Source organism: Zootoca vivipara, chromosome 8, assembly GCF_963506605.1.
Source record: "Zootoca vivipara chromosome 8, rZooViv1.1, whole genome shotgun sequence".
NCBI lineage: Eukaryota > Metazoa > Chordata > Lepidosauria > Squamata > Lacertidae > Zootoca > Zootoca vivipara.
In genome coordinates this window covers 2,130,206-2,156,702 of record NC_083283.1, presented here as the reverse complement: position 1 = coordinate 2,156,702, position 26,497 = coordinate 2,130,206, and the positions used below count along the sequence as shown (strand labels likewise).

General features: G+C 48.2%; 1 protein-coding gene across 1 annotated transcript; it reads right to left on the bottom strand.

Annotated features, from left to right (window-relative positions):
* Positions 1-405: 405 nt before the first annotated feature.
* Positions 406-22,184, bottom strand: LOC118090287 (transketolase-like protein 2). Its single transcript, XM_060277553.1, has 15 exons — positions 22,086-22,184; positions 20,598-20,790; positions 18,824-18,941; positions 17,536-17,649; positions 17,011-17,108; positions 14,755-14,946; positions 13,048-13,175; positions 11,169-11,362; positions 10,238-10,402; positions 8,614-8,770; positions 4,587-4,717; positions 3,523-3,606; positions 1,970-2,066; positions 1,326-1,445; positions 406-1,182 (listed from the first exon to the last, which is right to left on the bottom strand). Exons 2-15 carry the CDS (start codon positions 20,705-20,707, stop codon positions 1,010-1,012), a joined length of 1,881 nt encoding a protein of 626 aa, XP_060133536.1. The 5' UTR covers positions 20,708-20,790; positions 22,086-22,184; the 3' UTR covers positions 406-1,009.
* Positions 22,185-26,497: the final 4,313 nt, after the last annotated feature.

The following is a 26,497-nucleotide window of genomic DNA, read 5'->3' as shown; positions in this document are numbered from 1 at the left end:
TATTCTTAAAATGAATTGGAAGTTGCATATTTTGGGGATAAAAAGGGGCTCGGAAAAGAGGGGTCGGGGAAGTCGGAATTGATTATAATCATGGATTATAAATTAGAATGTTTCTTTTTTTTCTTTTTTATATCTTTCTTTTTTTCTTGAAGTGTTTTCTTTTTTCCTGTGGTTTTTTTTCCTTGTTGTTTTTTTATTTGTATTGGCTATGTAAAAAAATTTTTTTTCTATTTTGTATCAAAAAAACCTTTCATAATTTTTTTTTTTTTAAAAAAAAGCCTGCAGACTCCATTTTGCAGCCAAGTGATGGGGTCTTAAATGTCACAGTGGTGTGTTTTATTGAAAGAAATCCCTCAGAGCTGCCCCTTACGGCAGGGATACCAAGCAATTCACGAAGCCAACAGGTGAGAACTTTTGTTTTTTATTGACTCGCTGGGTGAACACTGTTTGTGGATGGCAGTTACAGTACAGGGAAAAACAGGGAAACGGCCCCTTCCGTTTCCGACTAAGACAACAGAATTCGTAAGCGGAGCTTTTTTGTCAGAGCTATATGCGTTTCCGCAGTCAACATTTACCTCATGTGTCAGTAACCTTTCCTGGTAGGAAATTCTACCCAATCTGCCCGTGGAATGTCAGGCTTGAGAAAATAAAAGCCACAGAAGTTAGGCGTCAGGCACAAGGGTAGAAAGGTTCAAGTAAGACAAGCACTATTTATTGTTCCAATATGACGACTGGGACACTCTTTGGGCCTTGGTGATGTGAGAGAAGTTTGAGAGCGCATAGAATGGCTTGGTGATGGAGGCGGAAGGGGGACAGGACTGTCACTTGGTCAGCTAAAAGCTCCGTTCTCTCTCAGCACAAGGTCAAAAGGGAATGCTAGCAGCATGTCTGTCAAAACTGGGAAGAAGTCAGACAAGGGTTTGTTTGGGGAGACACTTTTTGCCCTTCAGAAACGCCTCTCTCAAAACTCCACCGGCCTCCCCACCGATCTCAAGGCAGACGAGGGGAATCAGTTGGCAAAAGTGCTCTTCACGGCGGCCACGATATGCTTGGCGTTGATCCCAAACGCGTCCATGAGCTCGCTGGGCTTCCCGCTGCGAGGCACGCCCGACACAGCCAGGCTCTGGACCAAGATGCCGGGTTCTCCGGAGACAGCTGCCGCCACAGCCTCGCCAAGACCTCCTAGAAAGAGAGAGGGAGGAATCGATATCCAGAGCCCGCAACCGTTGAAGGAGGGAGGCAGGAAGAAGTCAAGAAATGCGCCAGAAAGGGATGGGAAATGTGCCATTCCCAGGTGCCTTGCTCCACAGGCGCAACCCGCTTACCCTCTTTGTAGTGGTCCTCCACGGTGATGATGCGGCCTCCGGTGGCTCGGGCGTTGGAGATGATGGTGGCGGCATCTAAGGGCTTGATTGTAAAGGGGTCGATGACCCGGATGTGGGTGCCTAAAGAGGAAGCAAAAGGCTTGTGGGAAGGAGCAGAGGACAGAAGGCATTTGGGGCAGGGCGGAAAGGAGAGATGCCATCAACACCCCAAACCGCCCGCGAGACCTGTAGCCGCCCGTTTTTCCTGCATCGCAGGTGGGTTGGCCTAGATCAGGGGTCGGCAAAGTTTTTGTGGCTTGGGCCGGTTCACGGTCCCGCAGACGCCGCAATGGGCCGGAGTGCGCACACACGTGCAAACACTGTTTCCAGCACTCCTTCCGGCGCGGAGGAGGCGTGCGCAGCTTCCCATTGGCTGCAGGAGCTTCTTGCAGCCAATGGGAAGCTGGCCAGCATCGCAGAAGGCGGTCCCCGCTCTGCTCTGTGCAGGTTTAGCACGGCGCATGGGAGCCAACCGAGCGGGCGGCGGGGGTCCATGGGCCGGTTAAACAACCCCCATGGGCCGCTTGTGGCCCATGGGCCTTAGGTTGCCGACCCCAGAACTAGATGAATCATGGATTCCCATCCGACTCTACCGTTCCGATTACCTTGCTTGGCCAGTTCGTCAGCAGCCGTGAGGGCCTCGTGGAGGGTGACTCCTGCCCCGATGACAGTCACCTTGTCCGCATCATTCTTACGCACAACCTATAGGGACACGGAAAATGATTTGTCAGCCAACAAACTAGAACTACTGTATCCCAAGGCAGGGGTGGCTAAGCTTTAGCCCTGCAGGTATTTGGACTGCAACTCCCATCATTCCTGGCTATTGGTCATGCCGACTAGGGCTGATGGGAGTTTGAGTCCAAAACATCTGGAAGGCAGAAGGTTGGTGAACTAGTGGTTCACACATGCAGAACTCTGTAATTCAAGTATTCCTGCAGACTCTTTTTGGTCTGGCATATGGACTACTGCAATGCACTCTACCTGGGGCTACCTTTGAAGGTGACCCAGAAACTACAATTAATTCCAGAATGCGGCAGCTAGACTGGTGACTGGGAAGCAACCGCCGAGACCACATAACACCGGTCTTGAAAGATCTACATTGGCTCCCAGTACGTTTCCGAGCACAGTTCAAAGTGTTGGTGCTGACCTTTAAAGCCCTAAATTGCCTCTGTCCAGTATACCTGAAGGAGCGTCTCCACCCCCAGCGTCCAGCCCGGACACTGAGGTCCAGCACCGAGGGCCTTCTGGCGGTTCCCTCGTTGCGAGAAGCCAAGTTGCAGGGAACCAGGCAGAGGGCCTTCTCGGTGGTGGCGCCTGCCCTGTGGAACGCTCTCCCATCAGATGTCAGAGAAAAACAGCTACCAGATTTTTAGAAGACATCTGAAGGCAGCCCTGTTTAGGGAGGCTTTTAAGGTTTAATAGATTATTTTATTTCATTTTTCTGTTGGAAGCCGCCCAGCCAGATGGGCGGAGTATAAATAATAATAATATATTATTATTATTATTATTATTATTATTATTATTATTATTATTATTATTATTGACATTTTTGGGCTTTGGCTTCAGAAGATCTATTTGTTGCAGCCTTGGTGCTAAGAACAGTGTTTCCCCAACTTGGGTCTGCAGCTGTTTTTCAACTACAATTCCCATCATCCCTGACCGCTGGCCCTGTTAGCTAGGGACGATGGGAGTTGTAGTCCAAAAACATCTAGAGGCCCAAGTTTGGGAAACCCTGCCCTAGAACATGGGGAAACAATGCCCCACCAATTAATTCCTATGCTGCCTGCAACAATATCACCTCTAAAATTCAGTTAGCCTTGCAGGGGGTGGGACTAGATGACCCCCTGGGTCCCTTCCAATTCTACAATTCCATGATTCTGGACCGGTGCAGCTATGTGGTGTCCATGTGTGAATGAGACAACGGTTTGGAGAAGAGGGGTTTGAATTTTGTTAGGCACTGGGCAATATTCTGGGGCAAGCAGGGCCAGCACCAAAGGATGAGCTCCACTTGAACCAGACGGTTGGTGCTTAAAATCAAAATGGGGCAGAGCAGCTTTTAAATTGAGGGACGAAAGCTGACGAGGGTCCTGTTCGGCACGACTCATCCCCCCTGGGATGCAGATGACAAAATTGATGAAAAATTAAATCACCCCTTTACCTTGGCGTGGCCAATCCCGAACTTTTCTTCCTGAGAGTAGAGGACGGGAGTCTCTGGGCGGCTAGTTCGAATGAAGCATATCCCCTGAAGGAGCAAAGATCACATTTCAACAAAAGGGGGGCAGCAGGACTCCCACTTTGTGTTTACACATGCCCTGTAATGTTACCGTGCAACCTCCACCCTGGCAGCTGTTGTGGCTTCATTGTAGGAGTGGGGAGGCTCGGGGCCAAATGCGGCCCTTCAAGCATTGCCATGTGCTTTTGCCTGGCTGGGATGCGTTCCTGAACTCTGATCGTGCCTCTTGCTGCCCTGGGTAGCAAAATTAACATCCCTTGCTCCATCCACTTGCACTTCCAGCCCTGCCCACAACCGGCATGTGGCCCCCGGAAATCTGCCCCAGAAAGGAATGCGGCCCTTGGCTGAAAAAGACCCCTGCTTTGCACAATGTGCTTTGTGGCAGCCAACACTTGAAGCACTTGTCAGAAGGTACCAATGGCGATACAGGGGTCCCTTGGTTCTCAAACTTAATCCGTTCCGGAAGTCTGTTCTTAAACCAAAGCGTTCTTGAACCAAGGCATGCTTTCCCATAGAAAGTAATGCAAAACGGATTAATCCGTTCCAGACTTTCAAAAACAACCCCTAAAACAGCAATTTAAACATGGCTTTTACTATCTAACGAGACCATCGATCCACAAAATGAAAGCAATAAACAATGTACTGCAGTCACACAATCAATCCATCAGTAGCTGAACTGGGTTCCACACAGTCACAAAAACAAAACAAAAAGCCGCAAAAACAAAAACGCAAAATAAATAGCAAAAACGGACAGACCCCAGCGGAACACTCAAAACAGAAGTGTGGCACTCAAAACGGAGCATGTTCGGCTTCCAAAAAAGGTTCGCAAACTGGAATGCTTACTTCCATGTTTGTAGTGTTTGCGTTCCAAGGCGTTTGAGAACCAAGGGACCACTGTAAATCGGGATTTCGGAGCGCTGTGATTTCCCCTTCTCCTTCCCCCCAGGCCAGCGATAATGTTTTGACCGGACGTAGGCAGCCCCCCGTACCTTTGTGTTTGCAGCCAGAAGGACAGCATGCTCAGTGGACACAGCGTCGCTCGGGTAGAAGACGGTGCAGCCCGGAATGGTCCTGAACATGGCAATGTCCTCCAAGGCCATCTGAGAAGGTCCGTCCTCACCTGGGGAGGCAGCGGGGAAAGCGTGACCCTCCAGCCGCACGCCAGAGGAAACTCAGGAGTCCATGCCATGCCAAGGGAGGGAAAGGCAACCACAACAGCGCCTCCTGGTGCTATGATTCTTGCACTGCAGGGGGTTGGACTAGATGGCACTGGGGTTCCCTTCCAACCTTACGCTTCTGCGCAAATTGTGCAATGCAGCCCAAGCCTCTGGCTCTGTACATCCACTCGGATTTAGTACATGGCTGCTCAACCAAGTACAGGGGAACCTCGGTTTTTAAACGTAATCTGTTCCGGAAGAGCATTCGACTTCTGAAACGTTCAAAAACCGAAGATCAAAGGGTGGTCGGCAAAATCCATTGAAAAAATGGAGACACGCGCCTCGGAAGCCGTTCCAACTCCCGAAGCGTGTTCGAAAACGGAAGCAATTGCTTCCAGTTTTTCGGCGTTCGGGTTCCGAACTGTTCAACAAGGGAGACGTTCGAGAACCGAGGTTCCACTGTAATCAAGCAACCCCAGAAGGAGAATCAGGATACAGACCTCAGTCCATTCTCAGAGCTGGCTTGTTTAGGACAGAACGGAAGCCCAGAAGAGGAGGAGAGGGAAGGAACACTGGAATCTGGCTCACAGTGGATCAGACCAAAGCTCCATCTACTCAGTATTGTCTCCTCTGACTGGCAGCTGCTCTCCAGGGCTTAAAAACACGAGTGTGTTGGATTAAGGCCAGTGGCCCATCCTTAGCTGTGATTCTGCGTTGCAGGGGGTTGAGCTAGATGACCCTTGGGGTCCCTTCCAACTCTAGGGCTCTCTGATCCACAATGGCTGCTCCCAGACTCTGGGAATCCTTCCCTGGAGAAGTTAGACAGGCTTCTTCCTTCCTGTCCTTCTGGCGGCAGGCGGAAACCTCCTTGTCCCAACAGCCTTTTGGAAACTGGCTCCTTCTGGCGCCATGGTGTTCCTGTTGTCATTATCTGTGTGCTTTTAATGGATTTTTATACATGTATTTTGTTTTAATTCTATCAGTGTGCAATTATTTTTTAAAAAAATTGTTCTTATTGGTTCGTCCTTATCTGAAAGCCACCGCGAGTCTCGTCAGGGGCAAAGGGAGGGCATAAAGAAAGAAATAATTACATGTAATTTGGAAATGTACGTAGTGTTGAGCAGCTAACAAGGGTGGGAAGTAGAACATCGAGGTGGAGGGGTGGGAAGTCACTTTTAAATTTGTATTAAATCTGAATTAATGTGGTGTCAAATTAAGTGATTTTTTTTTGAAAAGCAATAAAAATTAATTGAGATTGAACCCTGGGCCCTTTCTGAATTCAAAATAGATGCTCACCTTCAAACACAACACACACACAAATATTTTGTCATGCATTTCGATCCTCAAGTCACCTTGTCACGTGCCATTTAAAAGCAGCAGGGGGGGGGGAGTCCAATCTGTGAAATATATCTGTAGCACTATCTGTAGCACTTTTTACTATTTTCTGCCTAGGACACTTTATTATTAAAAAGGGAGTTTTTAATCTTATGGTTTAAATCCTGTTAATCGCTTTCGAAGGCTTGTGAGCTGGTCGTGCAGAGAAACGCTCTTCCTGTCTCAAAACACCATCCCAGCCTACATCACAGGGCTGTTGTGAGCCTCAGACGGCATACACAGCCTTGAGCACCTGAAGCAGAACACAAGCAAAGTGTAGCATCCGCAGCGCGCCTCCCCCCAAGGTGGTGTGTTAACATGCCGGGAGAGCAGGAGTTAGGCCCCCACCCCACCCCAGCGCTTTAATTCCTCTGCTCCACTCCAGATTAGTTCAAAGCAAAATACAAACCAGGAGAGGCAATGAGTCAAGTCGGATTATCAACCACAAAAAACACTCTGAGCAGGTAGAGTTTGGCAACTCTCAGCCTAACCTACCTCGCAGGACCGTTGTGAAGATAAAGGGGGAGTTGGGGGGGAGATGACAACGTACAGAGTCTTGGACCCCTGGGGGGGAGGGAAGCAGGATACAAAGGTAACAACAGCTTAATCTTCACAGCCAAGAAGAGGAGATGGAGACAGAAGCAACCAGGAAATCGGCCAGAAACGCCACCCCACCCTACTTTTAACAACTTTGGACCTGAAGGAGCGTCTCCACCCCCTTCGTTCGGCCCGGACACTGAGGTGCAGCTCCGAGGGCCTTCTGGCAGTTCCCTCCCTGCGAAAAGTGAAGTTACGGGGAACCAGACAGAGGGCCTTCTCGGTGGTGGCACCCTCCCTGTGGCACGCCCTCCCATCAGATGTCAAGGAAATAAACAACCTTTTGGAAGACATCTGAAGGCAGCCCTGTTTAGGAAAGTTTTTAATGACTGATGTTTTAACGTATTTTGAATACTTTGTTGGAGGCCGCCCAGAGTGGCTGGGGAAAGCCAGGCAGATGGGTGGGGTATTATTATTATTATTATTATTATTATTATTATTATTATCATCTATTTTTTCTGTTGTACAAAACTTAACATTATACCCCAGAGATGCCCCCAATTTGATCAGTGGAACTGGCAGTCATACAGGTGCCGCGTAATACCAATTCTGCATTTGTAATAGGAAGATACTTTAGTGCAGGAACACATACACTTTGGAACTCCCTGCCTATAGATGTCAGGCAGGCGGTTTCTCTGTTCTCTTTTTTTGGTGGCTGCTAAAACCAATTTTCTTTAGGCAAGCCTATTCAGGTGCTCAGAAAGTCGATGTGAGTTTTGTTCTGCTGCTATTCTGACTGCTGAAAATCTTAAACTACTGTTCCCAATTTTTCCGATGGATAATTTTGTTGCTTTATATTTTTCTGCAATCGAGCAGTGCATCCATTTATATGCCGTATATTCCGGCATATAAGACGACTGGGTGTATAAGACGACCCCCAACTTTTCCAGTTAAAATATAGAGTTTGGGATATACTCGCCGTATAAAAAATACGACCCAGCGTATAAGACGCCCCCTGACTTTTGAGAATATTTTCCTGGGTTAAAAAGTAGTCTTATACACAGGAATATACAGTATGTACTTTCAGGGCAATGGTGCCCTCCTGATGTTTTTTACAGGAAAATGCAAACAAATCAGTTTGCCGACCCAGGATATATTTTTTTTAAAAAAACACGAAACAGGGGAGAGCACAGGACAGAAGCCTCCTGCTATGAGACGCTTCCCCCCTCAACAGCTAGTCACTGATAAGCAAGATCAGTTTATTTACAGCAAATTAATTTCTGCCCCTGTGCTTTTCTGAAACTACAGAGGTAGAAGGGGACGCACTTTAAAAGGGGAAAATTCGAGAAAATTAACAGGATGGAAAGAAGGAACTCTTGCTTGGGTGGAGGAATGGGGCACCGGGGGCCGCATAATGTGAGTCCGGGGGCCGCATGCAGCTCCTGAGCTGCCAGTTGCCATGGGCTAGCGCATGGGTAGGCAAACTAAGGCCCGGGGGCCAGATCCGGCCCAATTGCCGTCTAAATCCAGCACGCAGACGGTCCGGGAATCAGCGTGTTTTTGCACGAGTAGAATGTGTCCTTTTATTTAAAATGCATCTCTGGGTTATTTGTGGGGCATAGGAATTCGTTTTTCTTCTTTTTCCCCAAAATATAGTCCAGCCCCCCACAAGGTCTGAGGGACAGTGGACCGGCCCCCTGCTGAAAGAGTTTGCTGACCCGTGGGCTAGCATGCCAAAGTCTGACCACGCTCAGCCATGAAGCTCGCCGGGCGATGGTGGGCCAGGAACTGTCTCTCAACCTCACCTACCTCGCAAGGTTGTTGTAATGACAAACGGTGGGGAGAGGAAATAAACGCGTATGCCCCCCTCAAGCTCCTCCGAGGCAAGGAAGGCCGTAAGTATTATGAGTAAGGCAAGCGGGCCTTGCGCATCAGGCCCCATACATACCGATAGAAACCCCACAGTGGGACCCACACAGCTTGATGTTGGCGTGGGATATGGCCGCCATCCGGATGTGATCGAACGCCCGGGTGAAGAACGCCGCAAAGGAGCTGGCAAAGGGGATCATGCGGTTGCGGGCGGCACAGCCAAGGGCCACACTGACCTGCACAGCGCAAAACAAGGTTAGCAGCAGTAGCGGAAGTAATATAAGAGTAGTAGTAACTTGGGAAGACAGGTGAACTAATGCCAGTGTACTGGAAGAAGCAAAGATCGCCAGTGTTGAAGCAATGATTCTTCAACATCAACTTTGTTGGACTGGTCATGTTGTGCGGATGCCTGAGGATCGTCTTCCAAAGCAACTACTCTATTCCCAACTTAAAAATGGAAAGCGTAAAGCTGGTGGTCAACAAAAGAGGTTCAAAGACTCTCTCAAAGCAAATCTTTAAAAAATGTAGTATGAACACCGACAACTGGGAAACACTGGCCTGCAAGCGCTCCAATTGGAAAACAGCCTTTATCAAAGGTGTCATGGGCTTTGAAGACACTCGAACTCAGGACGCAAGGGGGAAACGTGCTAAGAGGAAGGCACCTTTGGCAAATCCACACCGTGATCAACTCTCGCCCGGAAACCAACGTCTCCACTGTGGAAGGACGTGTGGATCCAGAATTGGCCTCCACAGTCACTTGCGGACTCATTGTCAAAACCGTGTTTACCTCCGACAGCCTCTGCTGGGGACTCTCACTCAAGTATAAGCCGGGGGGGGCGTTTTCAGCACACAAAAAATGTGCTGAAAAGGTCGCCTTATACTCGAGTATATACAGTATTTATTTTACTTGTACTCTGTCTATCTGACTGGGTTGCCCCAGCCACTCTGGGCAGCTTCCAATGGAATTTATTGTCAATTTGTTTCCATGCCCCATTCAGGGGTCTCAGGCTGGTGTTGGAAGCCCTAAACCCCTCAGGCCCCATATATCTGAAAGGCCGCCTCCTTCCCTACAGACCCTCTCAGGTGCGGAGTTTGGCGGAAGGGGCCCTCTTGGTAGTTCCTCCGCCTTCACGAGGCTCAGGGTAGTGGCAACCTTGAGGAGGGTCTTCTCTGTGGTGGCCCCGAAGCTGCGCAACTCCCTCCCCACAGAGGTGAGCCTGGCACCATCCCTGCACAGCTTCTGGAGGCTGCTGAAGGAGCACCTCTTTGCCCTGACCTTGCTTCTGTGGCTCTATGTTGTTTGGAATTGTTTTTAATGCTATAAACCTAGCCAGATGGGCAGGATATAATAAAATAATAAAATAATAATTCATTACTTATATGCCACCCATTAACAACACTGTTAAACAGCAACCATTAAAAACTTCCCTCTACAGGGCTGCCTTCAGATGTCTTCTAAAATTTACATAGTTATTTATCTCCTAGACATCTGATGGGAAGGCATTATACATAGAGCAGGTGCCACTACCAAGAAGGCCCTGTAACTTCGCTTTTTGCCGTGGGGGAACTGCTGCAAGGCCCTCAGAGCTGGATCTCCATGTGTTTCAATGCTGTCACCCGCCTTCTTCAAGGGTGAAGAAATAAAGGTGTCGGCCCCCGCGCTCTTCCCCCGCCCGGAGACCCACTTCCCCCGGCAGGCTCACCATGTTCTGCTCGGCGATGAAGCACTCGATGAAGCGCTCCGGGTGGGCTTGCTTGAACAGCTCGGCAAACGTCGAGTTCTTCGTGTCGCCATCCAGGGCCACCACACGAGGGCTGGCACTGCCCAGCTTGGCCAGGGCTAAGCCATAGGCCTTGCGAGTGGCCATCTGGGGGGGGGGGAGAGGAACAGGAGGAGGTTAAGCAGGTTAGAGGCCCCTCAAAGGCACCCGCCTTCCGCCATCAAGGCACACACCTGCTCTCAGCAGGTAGAGAGGCGTTTTCCTGTGAGGAAAGGGCACTTTTTGTAACTGCAGAATTGTGGAGTTAGACGGCAAGGAAGTGCTGAATCTATATATATATAAATGTAAAAATCGTGAAAATCCAGGTTCCACTTTTCTCCGTAACCGCTTGACCGATCGTCCTGAATTTTTGACACAACGATCCAGGCCACTCCCCGCGCGTTGTTGGGGGCAAAAATCCCTCAAATAGCACACCTGCGCAGGTACAGACCTGGTTTTCCACCAACTCAAACAGCGCCCTCAAGTGGAATTCCTCCCACAGTACACCCCCTCCCTTCCTGTGAAATCTAAGCCACACCCACAAACCAAATGATATCATCAATCAAGCAACTGAAATCACCAAGGCGGCCATTATCAGACAGACTAGGCCGCTTTCCAGACTAGGCCAAGTGGAAGTAAGGGTGGGGGGGGGCGAATAGAGGGCAGGGATAAGTAATGGGTCAGAACAGGGTGGGGGGAGACACAGGGATGAAACCTGCCCTCTCCACAATATCTCACCTCAACTCAGGGGGACTCTGAGGCTCAGGGGGATCTGAAGGGGGGCTATTACCCTCCATTTCACAGACTAACGCACAGCAATGCGTGCAGGGCCAGCTAGTAGTTCTATAATTCTAATCGTCTGCCCCGGCAGTACCTTTTCTCCTATTTTGAAAGCGGGTGGCGAAGGCATCTTGATCTCCTCCGTAGTGACCAGGGAGACGTCCCCGGCCGGCGGCAGGATGCTGTAAACTTTACTGGCCGGCATTTGGCCCTGGAGAGCGTTGATGATGGACTCCATTTTCTCCTTGGGCATGGGCTTCCCATGCCAATTGTCCGCATCCTCCACACCTGAGGCAAGAGAACACTCGGGGAGTCAGCCTTTGCCAACCTGGCGCCCTCCAGGTGTTTTAAACGACAACTCCCGTCATTGTTTTTCCATGGCATTTCACTCTTATTTTGTACGCCCCCTTTCTGTTGGATTTTTTTAAATAGTCAAGTTACTTTAGAGCCGGTCTAATGTAAATACTGTCTAAGAGAAACAGGTGCCAGTGTTTCTGTTAATTGCTCACAGGCGTGGGCTCTGCTTCTTGTATATAAGGCTCTGCCAGAAAGCCTTCTGTATCTCTTAGTTAGATCTTTCAGTTTGATTCATCTCTAAGTAGATCACTCTCTCAGTTGTTCTCAGTTTAAGAGATTCCAAGTTGAATCTTAGTAAGAGAGACTCTCAGTTTAAGAGATTCCTTAGTTGAATCTTAGTATGAGAGTTGCTTAGTTATAAAGCTAGTTTGCTGTTAATTCTTGGGTAGTTTAATGGGAGTTATGTGGGAGTTTGTGGGAGGTTTGGAATGGGTTGAAGGTTGGAATGTTGCTAAGAGAGAAAGCATTTATCTTTGGTTTAAAGTCTCTTTAGAGTCAGTTTGTTTTTCAGTTAAAGAAACCCAACAGTGTGTATTTTCTTCTGTATGCTTTTACAAGCGTAGAGCTAGTAAGGGGTTTCATTTAAGGGAGATAATTCCCTACGCTCTTGGTGGTGTTTTCTTAGCCAGGTCAACTTCTGACTGCGTATACTCTGCGTGAAGCGTACTTTAAAGGGCCGCTGTAAAACTGGGATATATGATTTAGGTTAAGCAGGTTTCAATATCCAGTTTTCTCCAATATTATTCTTATTATATATATATATATATATATATATATATATATATATATATATATAAAATTTTCCAATACTTTCTGCATTGCTATAGAGAAGTCAGTTTGCAAATCGCAGAAACAGCGAAACATACAACAAAGACCGACACATCCTACAACGATGCAAAAAAATAAAATAAAAGGCCATTGTAAGCAAATTAAGCAATGAACAGCACTAGTAGGGTTATCTGAAGACTTGTAAGGAGGATTTTTTTTACCTTTCTACATTCATTTAAATTTTGAGGTATTTTGCAATGAGTTATATTAGAACTGGAAGATATATAAAATGCTGTGATATAAAGGTTACTTTTGAAAGCCAAGAGGTGGGAGGGAAGGAAGTCGATAGGCTCTAAAGAGCCAAAGAAGTAAACTGGATAATAATGATGTGATTTTATATGTTCCAATGCAAAATTAATAAAAATTATTCAAAAAAAACCAGCAAATAAATCATTATAAAAATATGACTTTAAAACAAGCAACTTCCATCAAATATTGTAAGGGTCCACAATGCATTTAATATATAATATTACACAACAAAGTTAAGTCTTAAAATAAAAACAGGTAATTAATCAGCAGGAAATCACTCTCGGTGATTACAAAAAAGCATTACTGGATCATAATCAATAGAAGTAACAATACATAAAATACCACTATGTAAAAAAAAGATCAAACTGAGGAACAGTCACACTGCATTGGTCAGGAATGATGGGAGTTGTAGTCCAAGACACCTGGAAGGGTGCTGATAGGGCGAAGGCTGACCCAGGCACTGTCCAGGGACCAGAATGACTTCCGCAAGCAGGTCCCCTCCTTCACCCCCCGCAGGACAAAAAGGGCCACAGGCTCACCTGCAATTCCTCGCCCTTTGAAGGTCTTGGCCACAATGGCGGTGGGCTTCCCCTTCTGCTGGCTGGCTTGCCACAGGGCTTCGCACAACTCCTCCACCTTATGCCCATCTACTACGTATGTATTCCACCTGGAAGGAGGAGGGGAGGAGGTCGGTTTTAGGCTTCCCATCTGGTTGGTGACTGCAAGAACAGGATGCCGGGCAAAAAGGGCCGTAGGCCGGATCCAGAAGCCGAGCTCTCCTTGTCAACGGTTCCCAAAAGGTGTGGCAGTACAAGATAGTAATAATTATAATCATTATTATTATTATTATTACTACTATCTTCTCCTGCCACACCTTTTGGGAACGGCTGACTTAAGGAGAGCTCGGCTTCCGGATCCGGCCAACCGCCCATCTGGCTGGGTTTCCCCAGCCACTCTGGGTCACTTAGAGCAAAATATTAAAATATAATAATTCATCAAATATTAAAAGCTTCCCTAAACGGCTGCATTCAGATGTCTTCTAAACATCAGATAGTTGTTTATCTCTCTGACCTCTGATGGGAGGGTGTTCCACAGGGCGGGTGCCACTACCGAGAAGGCCCTCTGCCTGGTTCCCTGCAACTTGCTTCTCACAGTGAGGGAACCGCCAGAAGGCCCTTGGAGCTGGACCTCAGTGTCCGGGCTGAACGATGGGGGTGGAGATGCTCTTTCAGGTATACTGGACCAAGGCCATTTAGGGCTTTAAAGGTCAGCACCAACACTTTGAACTGTGCTCGGAAACTTATTGGGAGCCAATGTAGGTCTTTCAAGACCGGTGTTATGTGGTCTCGGTGGCCGCTCCCAGTCACCAGTCTAGCTGCCGCATTCTGGATTAATTGTAGTTTCCGGGTCACCTTCAAAGGTTGCCCCACGTAGAGCGCATTGCAGTAGTCCAAGCGGGAGATAACTAGAGCATGCACCACTCTGGTGAGACAGTCTGTGGGCAGGGAGGGTCTCAGCCTGCGTACCAGATGGAGCTGGTAGACAGCCACCCTGGACACAGAATTAACCTGTGCCTCCACGGACAGCTGTGAGTCCAAAATGACTCCCAGGCTGCGCACCTGGTCTTTCAGGGGCACAGTTACCCCATTCAGGACCAGGGAGTCCTCCACACCTGCCCGCCTCCTGTCCCCCACAAACAGTACTTCTGTCTTGTCAGGATTCAACCTCAATCTGTTAGCCGCCAAGTGTGACAGGAGGATTCTTTATTATTATTATTATTATTATTATTATTATTATTATTATTATTGATTATTAAAGGTTTTCAAGATGTAGTACAATTCAAACCAAACAAAGCTAATGTCGCAAGAGAAGAAAATAAAGAAAGAAAGAAAGAAAGGTGGGGAGGGAAAACAAGAAGAAAAAAAGAAACACACAAGCACAAACTTTTATATTCTATCAACCTTCTATCTTAATCTTCAAGAGTCAAAGGCAATCAAAGAAACTTTTATTAAACTTTTCAGTATAGTATCAAAACATGTTCTCTTAAAAATTGGCAGAATATGCATCGGTTTCTTTTCTTATCAAGCGATACCGAGGACAACCGGAGTTTTCTTTCCAAACCATTTCCTACCAATAAAAAATTCACAAGCAAAATTTTGCTTTGGAAGGGCGGCCGGGAGAAGGAAGTCTGCCGTTGCCGCAAAGAGGAGGTTCGAAGGCAGAAGCAGCCGGCGGCGCTTACTCACCCAAAGGCCTCGCAGCGTTTGCGGTAGACCTCCATGTCGTGGCGCAGGGGGGCGGCCTCGCTTTGCCCCAGCCGGTTGACATCGAAGATGGCCACCAGGTTATCCAGCTGGTACTGGGAGCCAAAGGCCAGAGCTTCCCACACCGAGCCCTCCGAGCTCTCGCCGTCGCCCAGCAGGCAGTAGACGCGGTAACTGGGGGAAGAGGGAGGCAGGTCAGGGCCCAAGGAAGCGAGGATATAAATCACAAAATTAATGTTATTATGAAAGAGGTGAGAAGGGAGAGAGGTCCTGGCAGATGAAATTCTCGGACTACGCAGAGATGGCAAGATTAACCGGGAAAATCAGAAATCAGGAAGGTCAAAATTTCAACAAAGAATGGGACATATATAGAACGTGCTTGAAAGACCACTGTAAACACTTGAGCTCTTTGGCAGGCTTCAAATAACTCTTGCCATGATACAAAGATTTTGGATATAATGGAGGATGGTAAATTAGATGGACTTATACCGGTAATATGCAGTTTTTTTAAAAAAGTTATTTAAAGAACCCACAGAGGGGAGGAGGGAAGTCTTGTGATTCGGAAGAATCTTGTGCAAATTTTAATCTCTGTAATAATACTACTTGTGTGAATGAATTTGTGAAACCAAATAAAAATTATTTCCCAAAAAGAGAGAGAGAGAGAGAAGGAAGAGAGGTTCTTCCCACAAACCCATCCTTCGTCGTTCCCTCCTGCCAAACACTGCCAAAACAAGAGGAGGAAACAGTTTGCTTTTCTTTGTGCCACAAGGTGTGTGTCTCCCTTTGCAAGCTACTAAGAGGTTTGGGACCTTTTGCTAGAGTTATAATCTATGTGCGTTAGGAATACAGCCATCCCCCATTGACAGGTGTTCAAGCCGCCCAGAGTGGCTGGGGAAAACCAGCCAGATGAGCAGGGTATAAGTAATAAATAATAATAATTATTATAATTCAGACACGACCATGCATATGTGCAGCCCCCAAAAACCCGGTCGTGGGGAGAGAGACCCGATGAGCCCAAGCACCCTCCGTCTCACAAGGGGACACCATCTTCGGGTTTTGGGGAGATCTCTTCAGCTGCTGTTGTGCTTTCCCGAGCGTCAGCTGTGAGCCAGAAAGCCCCGTTATGCCTCTGGCTTGCGCCAGCTCCCCCCCCCCCCCCCGTGCGTCAGCGGCGCTCTGTTGAGCTGGCAGGCGACTCCCCCCCTTACACGATTTCGCTGACGTGTGCGGGGGTTCAGAACGCCAACCTTGCGTAAATGGAGCCTCGCCCGTATGCGCACTTACCCGTAGCTTTATGCCCCCAAAAGGTCTCACGCAAGAGGAATAAAGGAAATTTTGTTTCACTACAGCCCATAAATATTCCCGCATTGCAAGGGGTTGGGCTAGACGACCCTCGGGGTCCCTTCAAACTCTACGATTCTATGATATGAAAGCAACAGAATACAGTGGTACCTTGGTTCTCAAACGCCTTGGTTCCCAAATGCCGAAAACCGGGAAGTAAGTGTTCTAGTTTTTGAATGTTTTTTGGAAGCTGAATGTCCGATGCAGCTGTCGGCTATTGTTTCCGGGGCGCCTGCACCAATCAGAAGCTGCGCCTTGGTTTTTAAACATTTTGAAAGTGAAACGGACTTCCGGAACGGATTAAGTTCGAGAACCAAGGTACCACTGTATTTGGCACTTTTGGTTTTGCTATTTATTTTGCGTTTTTGTTTTTGAGGCTTTTTCAGTTGATTTGTTTTTGGGACTGTGTGGAACCCAGTTCAGCTGATTGATTGATTGATTGATTGATTGTGTGACTGCGGAAATGGATAAAAGTCCCCCCTCCAAACAATGACTATCATCAGAGCAAGTAAGAAAAAAAAATAATTTTAATTTTAATCATCTACAATACGGTTGTATATATTTTATAGTACAGCACATTGATTATTGCTTTCATTTTGTGGATCAACGGTCTCATTAGAGAGTAAAATTCATGCTAAACTGCTGTTTTAGGGGTTGTTTTTAAAAGTCTGAAACAGATTAATCCGTTTTGCATTACTTTCTATGGGAAAGCGTGTCTTGGTTTTGGAACGCTTTGGTTTCGGAACAGACTTCCGAAAGGGATTAAGTTTGAGAACCAAGGGACCACTGTATATGACTGATGGGAGCTGTATCCATTGGAGCACAGTTTATATCAATTACGCCAGCTGCTTACTCCAGCCGGGTGGGTCTTCCCAGTTTCCCCAGTAAGTCCCTCACCTGGCTTTGTCAAAGTACTTCCCAGTGTAGGCCATTCCGCAGGCAGCTCCCAGGCCTTGTCCCAACGAGCCGGTGGCCACATCCACAAAAGGCAGCCTCTGTAAGCCCGGGAGAAAGAGTGCAAGGAATGTGGGGTGAGGATACCATCGCAAACCAATTAGCCCCACAAGGTCCTGATCCTTCGTTCCCAAACTGTTCTGGATCAGGGCGCAAGCTCTTCCCACACAAGGCGCTTTCCTGGCCCCTCCGCCAGCAACAACCCCCACCAACACACAGATTGAACCTCGTATCCTACCTCACAGGGTCGTTGTGGGGATTAACTGAGGAGGGGGGTTGAGCCATGTATTCCTTGGAGGAAAAGGCTATGCATTCAATAACTAAGCTCTTCTGCTCACCTGGCTCAAGGAGGGGCCAGAGATCTCCACAGTTGGAAAACGTGCCTGGCACCTGGCGAATTTCTAGCACTGCGTCCATTACGCAGCATGGACTACCGAGAGCCAGAGCCGTACGAAGGGAAGCACTTACCGGGGTTGGGTGGCCTTCCAGGTCACAGTCGATTTTCCTCAGTTTCAGCAGATCGGACTCGTTGAGGTAGCCGGCCTCAGCCCAGGCAGCGTAGAGAACAGGAGCCGCGTGACCCTGTGGAGGGGTGGGGAAGCACAGCAGAAGCAGGGGTCACCCTTTGCCCGGGGGAAGGAACCTCCTCCCTGCAACCGTCATAATGCGTTGGGGTTTTTTTCGTATCGCATTATGACGGTGTGAACCGCCCCGAGATCTAAAGATGAAAAGCAGCGGACAAATTTAATAAATGAAAATTAATGAATAAACAAAGGGGAGGAGCCGCGTCAAGAGAGGCAGCAGAAGGGGAAGACCAGAGCCATGGTGGTCAAGCTGTTCAAAGGGCAAGGAATCGCAGGTGAACCCAGGGATCCCCTTGGGCATTCATAGAATCATAGAGTTGGAAGAGACCACAAGGGCCATCCAGTCCAACCCCCTGCCAAGCAGGAAACACCATCAAAGCATTCTTGACAGATGGCTGTCAAGCCTCTGCTTAAAGACCTCCAAAGAAGGAGACTCCACCACACTCCTTGGCAGCAAATTCCACTGCCGAACAGCTCTTACTGTCAGGAAGTTCTTCCTAATGTTTAGGTGGAATCTACTTTCTTGTAGTTTGAATCCATTGCTCCGTGTCCGCTTCTCTGGAGCAGCAGAAAACAACCTTTCTCCCTCCTCTATATGACATCCTTTTATATATTTGAACATGGCTATCATATCACCCCTTAACCTTCTCTTCTCCAGGCTAAACATATCCAGCTCTCTAAGCCGTTCCTCATAAGGCATCGTTTCCAGGCCTTTGACCATTTTGGTTGCCCTCTTCTGGACACGTTCCAGCTTGTCAGTATCCTTCTTGAACTGTGGTGCCCAGAACTGGACACAGTACTCCAGGTGAGGTCTGACCAGAGCAGAATACAGTGGCACTATTACTTCCCTAGATCTAGATGCTATACTCCTATTGATGCAGCCCAGAATTGCATTGGCTTTTTTAGCTGCTGCATCACACTGTTGACTCTGCTTTGGGGTGGTGAGAGAGGGGAGCTGCTTGCAGCTATCTCACTCTGGTCCCTGGACGGCGCCAGGGTCAGCTTTTGTCCGCTGGGCGCCCCTCAAGATGTCTTGGACTATAATTCCCACCAGCCTCGTCCAGCACATTGCTCATTTCGATCTTTTTCCCCCCCCCATGGGAACTGTTGTCCAAGACATCTGGAGGAGCACCCAGCGGGCGAAGGAGAGGCCAGGATCAGAGACTCCTCACCTTGGAGAGCACAAAGCGGTCGTTGCTGCGGTGTCCGGGCTCGTCCGGCTTGTAGCGCATGGTGTGGAAGAAGAGCGCAGACATGATCTCGGCCGCACTGCAGCAGGAGGTGGGGTGGCTGCAACAAGAGGGCAAGAGGCAAACGGTGACGATTTGGCAGCGGCAGGAAGGAGGAGGGAGAAGCCTCGCTGGTCAAAGGCCAATGGCGGCCGTGATCAGGGGAACCAGCCCAAGTCAGTCCGTGGCGTAGCAAGGACTTGGCCTGCACCCTAAGCATAGTGAATGCCAAGCCCCAGGTTGCAAGCGATCAACAGGACCCCAATAAAAGAAAGCTGATCTTTAACCCCAAGGCTTTAACCCCCAAGTAACTGCAGTGGAGAATATGGGACCCAGGTGGTGCTGTGGGTTAAACCAGAGTCTAGGGCTTGCTGATCAGAAGGTCGGTGTTTCGAATCCCTGCAATGGGGTGAGCTCCCGTTGTTCGGTCCCAGCTCCTGCCCACCTAGCAGTTCGAAAGCACATCAAAGTGCAAGTAGATAAATAGGGACCGCTCCGGCGGGAAGGTAAACGGCGTTTCCGTGCACTGTTCTGGTTTGCCAGAAGCAGCTTTGTCATGCTGGCCACATGACCCGGAAGCTGTCTGCGGACAAACGCCGGCTCCCTCGGCCTATAGAGCGAGATGAGCGCCACAACCCGAGAGTCGGACACGACTGGACCTGATGGTCAGGGGCCCCTTTACCTTTACCTAACTGCAGTGAAACCCAGATCCTAGGCTGAATAAAAAGAAGCCCAAGCAAGGGGTGTGAATAGTTCGCCCCATGACCTCCCCCCAAAAGGGAGCAAAAATATCTTAAGACAGGAGAAGGTGAGCGTTGGAAGATTCAGGACAGACACAAGAAAGTCCTTCTTCACGCCGAGTTAAACTATGGAACTCCCTTCCGCAGGAGGCAGTGATGGCCACCAATCTAGATGGCTTCAAAAGAGGACTGGACCAATTCATAGCGGAGAGGGCTATCGAGGGCTACTAGTATGCTCTGCCTTCCACGGTCAGAAGCAGCAATGCTTCTGAATGCCAGCTGCTGAGAAGCACAGGGTGGGGAGAATCCTGATTGCTGGTTTTCCCGTTTGCAACTGGCTGGCCACTGTGAGAGCAGGATGATGGACTAGACCAGGGACGTCCAACTCCCAACAGACTGCGATCTACTCACAGTACATATTAAAAAAACTGGTAGTTGGACAAGTTGTGAGCTTTGTTTAGGAAGTCAAAGTTGTTGAGCTTCTTTTTAGTTGATTATCTTTTTTGGGAATGGGAAAGTTTTTTAAAAAAAATCACTGTGGGGACAGAGATCTACCAGGATCTACCAGGAACACTCTGCCAGTAGATTGCGATCTACCTGTTGGATATGCCTGGACTAGACGATTGGCCTGATCCAGTATGCTCTTCTTAGGGTCACATCCAGTATTCCAAAAGAATAATGTTTTCCCAGAGAGAAAAAAAAGGAAACTGACATGCAATTCCAGCTACGAGTGGGGAGAGGTCCTCTCTACAGGTTAGGTAGCTCACAGCTGGCTCCCCCTTCCTTCCTCCAGAGGAGACCCATAGGAACTAAAGAAGGGGAAATGCCAGGGAGGGAAGTAATGGAAAGTCCGCTTCCTTGCACCCCAGGACTTCCAACTGCTGGTCTCTAGCCTGCTTCTGCCCTATTGCTTCTGCCCTCGATACCTCCCAAAATCTCCCATAATTAGAAAAATTACAGGGTCCCAGTGGAATTACCCAGAGTTCGAAGCGCAGGTGGCCCGGATGGAGTGAATCCGAAGGCGATTGGCAGCATCCCGAAGGATCTGCAAGTTCTTCTCCTCCGGTTTAGGGTAGCTGCTGGTCATGCTGATGTATATTCCCCCAAAATCCAAGCGCTGCAGAGCTTGTCCTGATAAGCCTCCTTTGCTCTCGTGTCCCGGTTTTCAGGCTAGAGGAAGCGAGGTTGGAAGCAAACAAGAGGCATGCAATATTGGCAGAGTTCAGATCACCCCATGCGTAGGAGGAGATGGGCGCATTGCACAAGGCCAGCACTGTCTGCGAGTGTGGAGAGGAGTCTGCTGCAGCCAAGCACGTGATCCTGGCCTGTTTGCTTTCTGGAGCCAGCCTCCTGCTCCCTTGACCAGCCACCCTCCCTCCCCACACCCCACTCCTGGCCTCTGGCCCCAAGGCTTGTGAAAGACACCCAGTGGGTGATGATGGAACCACCTACCTCCCAGGTGGAGGTAAAACTGGGGTCGCCACTGCAAAAAGTTGCCATCGGCCCATTTATCTCCTTGCACAAACCAGAGCAGAATTTGGCCCTGATCTCAGTTTGCAACATTAGCAAGCAATAGGATCTGCAAGCAACTCCCTTGGGAAAAACTGAGCTGGGTAGAAGCAGTTTTTGTGGCCAAAAAATACAATAAAAGCGGAGGTGGAAAACCATAATAATAATAATAATAAATAAATAAATAAATAAATAAATAATAATACAATAATAATAATAATAAGCCACCCATCTGAGTGGGTTTCCCCAGCCTTTCTGGGTGATTCCAACAAAATATTAAAACACACACAAAAACCTTTGTCTTCCTGATAGCTACTGAGTATTTTTTTTTAAGTGCCAGGAAGAAAAAAGTTTGTCCTAAATCTATGAGAAAATGCCTTGGCATGTAGAGAAGGCATCTTTATTCTGCTGTCCAGGTTTGGGGCAGGGAGGGTTAAGAAATCAACTTAGCTTTGGGGCTTTGAGTCACTGGGGAGGGGGGATGGAAAGAGGAGCATTTTATAGGCCATTGTTCCTTCTTTTAACAGTTCCACGAGGCGCCTGGTCCCCTTTTGTTTCATTTGCAAGACAAGGAGGCCGCGATCTGCGACGGCTGCGGCGGGAGGTGTTGCCCCCCAGCTTTGCATCGCCCGCGCTGCCCGGCAAGCGCTGCTTGCAATGGAGGCGCCCATCTCGCCTGCCCAGGCAGGAGAGCTTCCCGCCTCAGGCACAGTCTACCTGAGCAAAAAGCTGATTTCCCCCCCCCCTTTCTTTTCTTTTAAAGGGGTATCTTAGCAGCAACATTTTAAACCTTATCATCACCGGTGGGGTGGGTGACCTTGCAAGTGCAATAGCACCAGGTCTGCAATGCACGAGGCTGTCTTTCCCCCCTTCCAGCAACTTTGCTCCATCACCTGGGATTAAATCTCCATTTTAATTTTTTTGCAAATAAATAAAGCCACCCCCCTCCTGCTCACCTGGACGCAGCTGCCCTCCGAGCACGTTTCTCCAGCCCAGGAGGCGATCGGGGGAGGCGCAGGAAGCTGGCCGGGCTGCTTACCACCGAGTTCAAAGGCGCAGACGGGCCGTTTCCAAAGCCGGAGGCGGGACTTCCTGGCTGTTTTTTTTGAAGCCATTTCCTCCCCTCTTGCCCACAGGGCGGAAATGGGCACCGTATCTCCCAGGAAACAGCAGTGGATACCCAAGATAGATTCATTCATTCATTTTATTTCATTAAATTTAATACACTGCTCGAGTCTGAGCTTCCACAGCCTCCACTCATCTGTACAATATTTTCTTTGTTTTGTAAATTGATTTTTTTTAAAAATAAAAATATACTATTTTATAGACTAAATAAATGCACAACTATACAAGCAGGAATTAAAGTAGAGGTGCAGACATCTATGATTCCTTCCTTTGAGAACGCTTAGAAGAGCTTCTATGAAGCTTCTTAGGGAATTTTATAGGAGGGGGCACCCAAACGAGGCTTCATTTGGGAATCAAGATTGGCACAAATGCCCTCAAGGGGACCCCGTCTGATCCTACAACACCACTCTAGTGTTATAAAATAATATTGGGGGGGGTGCAGGACACCATTACTAATGAACAGAGAGGGGTGACCGAACCTGACAGCTGCAGTTACCCAGAATCCCTCGCAACACCACCTTCTTCGCCTCTGCTCCACTCCCGGGCCCGGCACCCCTCCCGCTTGGACTCAACCCTGCCTTAAGGAAGGCTTAAGGATCAGCATATGCACACATTTCCACATGACTAGCAACTTGGGAGCCATAATTCCCTGTCAATGGTATCTCATTCACAATGGAAGACTCCTCTGAACAAAAGACAGTGATCAACTCTTATGAAAATGTTAATTTCTCTTTGTGTTTAGGAATTCACACCTGGGAGGGGTGATAGGAGGACTAGGAGAGGTGTCAAAAGTGCTCAGATTTCTACCTTGAACCCTCCTTTTTTGAGAGGCATTGATTACATAGCTGTGATGTAGGAATGATGTATTGGGGGCGTTTCTTGGTGATGGGGAAACTGATAAAAGTGGAGGTTCTCTTTTGTTCTGGGTTCCTTCCTTGTTCTCCTGCGTGAGGGGAAGGACCCTGTTGCAACAGCAAATAAAGGCTTTGCTTCTCAAACTTCTCTGGTTGGCCTCTGTTATATATTCTCCGACCGATGGAGAACCCAATAAGGCTCTTGTGTACCCCATAAGGGAATAAGAGCAGATTTTTGCTTAGAACACTAGTATCGCACCAACACGAACCCCTCAAGATCAAGCCCTGTGTAATAAAGGCTCCCTTTCCTACCCTTTCTCTGTTGCCTGAGACTCTATGTAACCATATTTCTTTATGAATGAATACCGTGTATCTTTATTTCTAAATGAAACCCCCTTCTGCTACTCTGGCCAAGGGCTCTCAGGGATGCAGGGAACAGCCATAATCCTTTAAGCAAGAGGTCAGGTAGCCAGGGTGGTGCTCCTCTGCATATCCATAATCCATTCAGGTACCATCTCCTGCCATTCCCGACCCTCCGAAGCCAGAGGCAATACTCACACCTGGATCCATTGTTTTTCCCCGCCAGGTACTCAAGGATCCCCTCCCAGATACTTACTGGTACTTGCTTATCAATGTCCTGGGACATTGTGCATTGTTACCTTATGTTAATCCTGTTTACCTCCTGTTTACCTGTATGCTAATGCCCCTTGCACCTTCCCCTTTTCTGACGTTTTACCCTGTCACAAGTGATGTATGTATGATGCTTTCGATGTGCATTATGGGATGGTGGTGGGAACTTTTTAAAGTTCTTGCAGCCCTGTTCACGGTGTTCAGTCTGGCATTGAACCTGCTGCGCAGTAATAAACCTTGCTGTTTGCTCCGGATCGTGGCTGGACTCCTTCCTTTTATACTCCGCAATGACCACAGGCCCTTGCCTGATGAGCTGGGTGGCTGAGCATTCTCGCACCCAGAATTTTGCCCTAACAAAGCTGAAGACCTGCATAATGTTAGAACAGCAAAAGCTGAAGCAGCAAAAGCAAGAGACTCATTTCTAAGTCAGGGCAGTGGAATGTAAACACATGTTGAGCTCCTGTTTTTTGGAACTCATTCTACTATCACCTGATATTAGACACAGACCCACAGAGTTAATTTTTACGCATGAAAAGATAAAGGATCCCTGAACAGTTAAGTCCAGTCAAAGGCGACTATGGGGTTGCAGTGCTCATCTCGCTCTCACCCCAAGGGAGCCAGCGTTTGTCCGCATACAGCCTTTCCAGGTCCTATGGCCAGCATGACTAAACCGCTTCTGGTGCAACAGGACACCGTGACGGAAACCAGAGCACACGGAAACACCGTTTACCTTCCCACCGCAGCGGTACCTATTTATCTACTTGCACTGGTGTGCTTTTGAACTGCTAGGTTGGCAAAATCTGGGACAGAGCAACGGGAGATCACCCCGTTGCAGGGATTCGAACTGCCAACCTTCTGACTGGCAAGCCCAAGAGCCTCAGTGACTTAGACCACAGTGCCACCTGCGTCCCATTTCCACAGAGTAATGTGCCTTAACTCTAATAATAGTAATAATAATAATAATAGTAATAGTAATAATAATAATAATAATAATTTATTATTTATACCCCCCCCCCAATCTGGCTGGGTTTCCCCAGCCACTCTGGGCGGCTTACAACAGAAAAATGAAATAAAATAATCTATTAAACATTAAAAGCCTCCCTAAACAGGGCTGCCTTCAGATGTCTTCTAAAAATCTAGTAGTTTTTTCCCTTTTTGACATCTGTTGGGAGGGCGTTCCACAGGGCAGGCGCCACCACCGAGAAGGCCCTCTGCCTGGTTCCCTGCAACTTGGCTTCTCGCAATGAGGGAACCGTCAGAAGGCCCTCGGTACTGGACCTCAGTGTCCGGGCAGAACGATGGGGGTGGAGACGCTTCTTCAGGTATACTGGACCGAGGCCATTTAGGGCTTTAAAGGTCAGCACCAACACTTCTGAACTGTGCTCGGAAACATACTGGGAGCCAATGTAGATCTTTCAAGACCGGTGTTATGTGGTTTCGGCGGCCGCTCCCAGTCACCAGTCTAGCTGCCGCATTCTGGATTAGTTGTAGTTTCCGGGTCACCTTCAAAGGTAGCCCCACGTAGAGCGCATTGCAGTAGTTCAAGCGGGAGATAACCAGAGCATGTACCACTCTGGCGAGACAGTCTGCAGGCAGGTAGGGTCTCAGCCTGCGTACCAGATGGAGCTGATAGACAGCTGCCCTGGACACAGAATTGACCTGCGCCTCCATGGACAGCTGTGAGTCCAAAATGCCTCCCAGGCTGCACACCTGGTCCTTCAGGGGCACAGTTACCCCCATTCAGGGCCAGGGAATCCTCCACACCTGCCTGCCTCCTGTCTCCCACAAACAGTACTTCTGTCTTGTCTTGATTCAACCTCAATCTGTTAGCCGCCATCCATCCTCCAATAGATTCAAGTTACCAATAGATTCAAGTTACAGTACAAGAAATGAGATTCTGACTCAACAGGAAAAACTTTCTGAGGGCAAGAGCCAAGGATAAGAACAGTGGAACGGACTCCCTAAGGAAGCGGTGGACTCTCCATCCTTGGAGGTTTCTAAGCAGAGGCTGGATAGCCATCTGTCATGTATGATTTAGTTAAGATTCCTGCATTGCAGGGGGTTGGACTAGATGACTCACGGGGTCCCTTCCAACTCTACAACTCTATGATTTACACAATTTCAGTCTGAAGTGAAATTACTAGCTAATTTGGAGCACCAAGCAGAAACTAAATCACAACATTTTCATCCATCTCTAGAAGCTGACTCAATGAGTTATGTGTCGCCTTTAGTTTCAGGTAGGTAGCCGTGTTGGTCTGGTGTACTCGAAACAAAATTTAAAAAATTCCTTCCAGTAGCACCTTAGAGACCAACTAAGTTTGTCATTGGTATGAGCTTTCGTGTGCATGCACACTTCTTCAGATACTCTGAAACAGAAGTCACCAGACCCTTGTATATAGCGGGAGGGTGGGGTGGGGTATTTCTCAGAAGGGTAGTAGGAGATGGGTGATTGGCTCAATGGGTATGGTAAACCTGTTGACGACTGAAGAAGGCATCTGAAGGTATCTGAAGAAGTGTGTATGCACACGAAAGCTTATACCCAGAACAAACTTAGTTGGTCTCTAAGGTGCTACTGGACAATATTTTCAAAATTTTTTTTATTTGTATCACCTTTAGTTCATGACCTTTACAACTACATTTTATATCTGCAGAACAATAAAAGGAACTGCAGGTCTTGGTGCTAATTTCTACGATTAACCATTCTGTCTGACCAAACAGTGACCTTTGCATCTCCATCAGACCTCACCTGGAGTACTGTG

Bases quoted from the DNA above. Each gene is read 5' to 3' on its own strand.
- LOC118090287 (XM_060277553.1), bottom strand. From the start codon at position 20,707: ATGACCAGCAGCTACCCTAAACCGGAGGAGAAGAACTTGCAGATCCTT. The intron at 17,650-18,823 runs GTGAGGAGTCTC...ACCCCTCCACAG, and splicing joins ACCGCTTTGTGCTCTCCAAG to GGTCACGCGGCTCCTGTTCT. The intron at 13,176-14,754 runs GTGAGTAAGCGC...TCCTCCTTCCAG, and splicing joins AAACGCTGCGAGGCCTTTGG to GTGGAATACATACGTAGTAG.